The sequence below is a fragment of the Populus euphratica genome, unplaced genomic scaffold, assembly GCF_000495115.2.
Source record: "Populus euphratica unplaced genomic scaffold, PopEup_1.0 scaffold977.1, whole genome shotgun sequence".
Taxonomy (NCBI): Eukaryota; Viridiplantae; Streptophyta; class Magnoliopsida; order Malpighiales; family Salicaceae; genus Populus; species Populus euphratica.
The window spans coordinates 33,110-38,858 of NW_011500839.1; the positions used below are offsets into that span (position 1 = coordinate 33,110).

Genomic DNA, 5,749 nt, shown 5'->3' on the forward strand with positions numbered 1-5,749 from the left:
GAGGACAGGTATTAAGCAAGTCTTTATATCTAGAGAATGCACTTTTAAGTACTAATCACCGTGTTCCTAAAACAATTAATTTTTTTTGCTAAAAATTAATTTTTTGTGTGTTTTGAATCATTTTTATGCGTTGATCTCAAAAATAATTTTTAAAAAATAAAAAAAACATCATTTTGATGCATCTCGCCACGGAAAACACTTAAAACAAAAACCACAATCACATTCCCAAACAGGTTTTAAATCCTAGTTTCCTCCAAAAAATCAAGAACCAAAACAAAATTTAAAAACAATCCAAAAATTCAAAAATAAATCTTCATTTAAAAAAAAATTGTTTGATTTTCATGCGGACGACCAAATCTTAAAAGTTTTTCATGCATATTTTCTAAAAGATATTTTTTAAATTTTTCTAAATGCAAAAATGAATATTGTAATTAGTTTATAATTATTTATTAGGGATCAAAATACCAAAAAACAACCATAACAATTATTTTGTCATGAGAAATGCTAGGCCTTAGTTATATCTAAGAGTGAGACCTTTAAAATGATTAAAAATTAATCCAATAAGATAGAGACTTTCTCACTAGAAAAAATGTGTTTTGAACTTTAAAAGAGACCAACAAATAGAAACTTAACCCAAGAAAATAATCAAATAATAATACAGCCTACCTTAAATAGGTTGTATTATGAGTAATGTGTTTTCCCATTACATAACTAGTCAATTATTTAGACTCTCACACACCATAAATTTTCTAATAATCGTAATATTAGATGGTATCTCCTGAATTTTATAATTATAATTTTATAATTATATACAAAATCTTTTTTTTTATCACTTTTAAAAGATAAATTTATCATTCAACTCCTTGCAGATCACAACAAATTGAATGAAAAGCTAAAGTAGATTTGACACAGCATCTACACCTAGGAGACAAGCTCTAAAAATTCTACAATAACAAACACTTCATCATGGGTGTTTGGTATCAATGTAAGTCATGAAAAAATATATCTCAATAATTCATCACAGTTTGATTTATTAAATTTCATAGCACAACTCAATACAATAAACTCAATAAAATATAACAAGTTTAAATATGCTTTAAATATAAAAGCTTCGATGTTTTCTGACTCCATTTATAATAATAATAATAATAATATAATGATTATATTTAATTGGGCTGTACAAGCAAATATAAGAAATTTTATAATGATATTTTTCTTTCTAACACTCTTTATACCGCTCTGAAAAATGGTCTTAAACATATATTTATACATAATATTTATTACTACTATAAGAAAAATAATATAAAATATTATTGGACAATTATTTATGATAAGTCGATTTATTCATTCATTCATTTATTTATTTTTCGACATAGGAGTAACCTTGTTCATGAAAGCTCTTTTCTGTGATCTTCGTTCATTTTTGGACACAGGACGATTCCAACGTAATTTTTCGAGGGCTATATATGTTCTCTTTTAAAGTTGGTGTACTGCTGAAGCAACAATATTAACAAACATCTCCCCGATGATTATGTAATTAGTAAGATGCCAAATTGAAGAATGTCCACTAAATCATTTGCAAGTAAACACTTCTTTCTCGTGAGGATTTTCAATTATCTTCTTGCAAACAATACACCATATATTTTTAATATTATTGAAAATTAAAGACCGAAGAACTCAACTCGGATTCTTTATTATCATTTTGCAGCTTCAGGAACTCTACAACAAACGTCAAGAGCAGCTTCAGAGAACGCACATTTAAGCATCAGGATTTGCCAACAGGTAGGCTTCAATGGCCTTGAATAATCCCATTTGCTTTTCTTGTCCATCCTTAATTTCATCTGCTTTTGCGTCCGCATTGCCAACAGTGTAGTATGTGGTGCTGGTCTTGCACACCGATCCTCCGTCAGGGGAGGCTTCAATCTTCGATTCGTTGAAGATTTTTTCATATGTGTTTGCCAAGACAGCACCTTCGAACACAGTGTACGCATATGACAAACTCTCCTTGTCAATAGCATCAGTCCTCTCCTTGAAAGATAGGCTACCTGAGGAGTCAACAAGCATGCATAGTTCCTTAATTAGTTCATATGTATGTAAGACTCGACCTTGGTCAAAAGTTCAAAATGCAAATCCATATTGTTAGTTTTTCAGCTCATTTTTGTTTACTAGGAGGAGCAAGAGTGAAACCACTCTAATCAAAATGATGGATTGTGACTGTTATGGAAATCACGTATCAGACTACTAGTGAAGCTACGTACTGACCATCGCCAAAATAAGTTTGCCTGATGGTTCCAGGGCCTCCATCTCCTTCAAGAGTAACAATGCTTTTAATAGCCTGTGGCAGGGCTTTGGGCATGACTTCAGCGGCATCAACGAAAAGGGCCTTGAACAGCCTGGCTGGCGGGATCACAGTAGAAGCCTCTGATTCGTAAGTGAAAACTCCCATGACAACGTATATCTGCCGGAGTTTGAAATGGTCAAATGAACAAGAATTAAATGTGAAGATAAATGTCGAGAAGCTTGAGTTTGAAGATTAATGTTTGGGATGGAGAAATGGTAGAACTTGATTTGCTATTTATAGATAACAGTCCACAGCTTTTCTTGTTTGACAGATTCGATTTAACATCTCTTTCTGTTTTAGATGCCGAACCATGAAAGACTTGGAGCTTAACTAGATTAAAAATAAATTTGAAAAGAATAATTATGATTCTAAATGGTGTCCTTACTCTTAATTACCACCATGCTTTCCTCAATCATCTAATTAGTTCAGATTGAAAACAACAAAATTACGGATCTATTCAAGTAGCTGCGCCACCTGTGTACTGCTAAAACCTGCCAAAAGTTACCGACGGGGAAGCTTGGCTTATTCAAAACAACAGGCCTGCAGGGTTTCGCTTTTTAATTGCTCATGTAATTAACACCAGCAAAACACTAGATCAGTTAGCACTCCATCACCTCAACATACTACTCATACATAATTACATCAGATATGGATTAATGTCTTTATACATTTTAATTATGATGAATAAACTCAATTCTAGAGTAGAGTAAGTGGAGAGTATTAGTGGTTTATCTCATAATTTTTATTCAGCGTTTAGATTCATAAAAAATCCAACTATGAGTTGAATATTTACCTAATAATGATGGTTATACTATTGCTTAACCATTCTTTATAAACCTTCATATTGCCTTCTTGAATGGTGGTCGTTAGATAAATCATAAACCCTTTTAAGACCAGGTCAAAAACTTATCCCTCATAATAAACTAGAACCTTTTCTTAGGGTATAGACTCCCTAGTAACTCATTTGGCATTAAGGCAGACCTGAACAATAATCTTGAACCTCGTAGGATTAGAAAGATTAATTAAACTATAGATTTTTGTTCATATTCAATAAAGAAGTCATGGATTAGTCTTTTGAATATAGGTCTCAAAGAGCTCCAATCCGTAAGTCTACAACACTTGACTTAGACTGAGAAATATAGAAGATGAAAAGTGCAGCCACTATGATAATTATCATAACCCAATTCTAAGTTATTTCTCAAAAATTAATTTTTTTAAATAAAAATCAAAAAATAAAATAAAGACTGACAACATGGAGAAAATAGGCTGAGAAGTCAAGCTGTAATGTTTTAGAATAATTTAGATCTAATTGTACCCCTTTATGCCCAAAAAATGGAGGAAATAATGCAAATTCAAGGTCAAATTAAATGATTATTGGACGAATTTGTATAGACATTAAGTCCAAGGATATAATTAAATTTTTAATAGGCTAATTTGATTTAATCATGGGCCAAATTAAGTTTTAATTATATTTAAGAATTAATTTGGGTTCAATTGAAGGATTTAATTAAGTGCAAAGACTTAATTATACTTTAAATGGATCAAATTAATTTTATTTAGGGCTTAATTAGTGAAAAATTAAGTCCAAGAACATAATTGAATTTATAATAAGCCAATTTGATTTAATCATGGGCCAAATTAAATTTTAATTATGTTTAAGAATTAATTTGGATCCAATTGAAGGATTTAATTAAGTGCAAGGACTTAATTGTACTTTAAATGGGTCAAATTAATTTTATTTGGGGCTTAATTGGTGAAAAATTAAGTTTGGGATCTTAATTTGGGCTTAATTGAGAAAATTAAAATTTTAAGAGATCAAATTCAATTTTTGCCAAGTTAATCGATTGAAATCAGAGGCAAAATTGCAAGAAAATTGAAGTTTTGTAAAAGGTGCATAACTTTAGGGTTCCAATTGAAATTTGGCAAAGATGTAATTGCATTGAATCAAAAGTTGGGGTCAATTAAGGGTACAATTGTATAAAATCAAAAGTTGGAGGACTACTTTGAACTCCTGAGAAATCCGTATTTAAAACCTAAAACAGCACTGTTTTGAGTTAAAAAAACAAGGGGGGCCAGATAACGCGTCGTCTGGTCATTGTTCATTATCTTCTTTATTTTTTTAGAAAAACTAGTTGGGTCATCCCCTTTGCAGTTGCGTTTAATGCCCCTAACTTCCACCAAATTTAACCAAACTTGCACGAAAATGATCATTTGCAGTTCCTCTATATCATGGTGTGATATTGCAGTCAGAATGACAATCCATCAGCATATAATCCGGCCTAAACATGCCAACTCATGCTGTTTTTTCTGCAGATTTGACAATGTACCATGTCTACTTTGATCCAACGGTTGAGATTCTTCCCAACTGAATTAATGGTTGAAATTTTACACCGGAGTAGACAAGATTACCTTCTTCCACCACCTATAAATAGAGGCTGATGTTATGGCTTGAGGAAGGAAAAAATCTGGTCCAAAGTTAGAGAAAAACCAGCCACCTCCCTAGTTTTTCTTCTTTTCCTGCCGCCTCTCACTCTCTCTCCTTTCTCCTTCTCAGCCATGCCTTCAGCCACCATCACCGCCAGCTGGACAACCATCCTCTTTACAAGAGGACCCCCCCCAGCCACTAAGTAGCCACCATGTCTCTTTCCTCTCTTTCCCTTCCAACTTTTCTCCCTCCTCTACAACGTTTTCTTTCTCCTCCCACAGCTGACTCCGACCACCATCACCTCAACCGACACTCCCTGAGCCACCAACTGATCAACCTCATCACAACCAAGACCACCACGCCAGTCATCTTCCTCCTCCCTGCTTTGCCTCTTTCTCCATTCTTTCCCGTCGTGGCTGTTGCGTGCAGAATTCATTTTTGTATGCAGCAGCTAATTAATTAACTTTCCGCATTTGGGCCCAGCCAGTTATAGCCCAGTCCAAATAGTTGGGTCCAGCCCCGCCTAAAAAAAAGTTCTGGGCCAACATTGACCCACCCATTTTAGGTCGATGTTGGCCCACCTCTTTTGGGGTTAAGCTCGGCCCAATCAGCTAGGCTGGCCCTGTTAGCTGGGCCAGCCCATATGTTTTAATAATATTTATTTATATATGTAATATTATATTATATAGTTCTTTTTTAAAAAAAAATCAAAAATCCTTAAAAAAAAATTTGTGATTTTCTTACATATTTTTCTATTAATTTTGCATAATATCAATTTGTATATTTACACTATAAAATACAAATCTAGTATTAAAATACTTGATTTTCTCCAAAATATTTTATAAAAAAATTAAAAAATATTTTAAATCAATTTCTATTTTTAAAAAATTATTTTCATGCATACGGCCAAATCCTAAAATTTTTCCAAGCATATTTTTTATTAAAAAAAATAAAAATAAAATTGCATCGTTTTCATGTTTTTA

The 5,749-nt window shown here is 32.5% G+C and overlaps 1 protein-coding gene across 1 annotated transcript; it reads right to left on the bottom strand.

Annotated features, from left to right (window-relative positions):
• Nucleotides 1-1,758: 1,758 nt before the first annotated feature.
• On the bottom strand, nt 1,759-2,446 carry LOC105116549 (major allergen Pru ar 1-like). Its single transcript, XM_011013958.1, has 2 exons — nt 2,240-2,446; nt 1,759-2,028 (listed from the first exon to the last, which is right to left on the bottom strand). Exons 1-2 carry the CDS (start codon nt 2,444-2,446, stop codon nt 1,759-1,761), a joined length of 477 nt encoding a protein of 158 aa, XP_011012260.1.
• Nucleotides 2,447-5,749: the final 3,303 nt, after the last annotated feature.

Bases quoted from the DNA above. Each gene is read 5' to 3' on its own strand.
- LOC105116549 (XM_011013958.1), bottom strand. From the start codon at position 2,446: ATGGGAGTTTTCACTTACGAATCAGAGGCTTCTACTGTGATCCCGCCA. The intron at 2,029-2,239 runs GTCTGATACGTG...CTATCTTTCAAG, and splicing joins AGTACGTAGCTTCACTAGTA to GAGAGGACTGATGCTATTGA.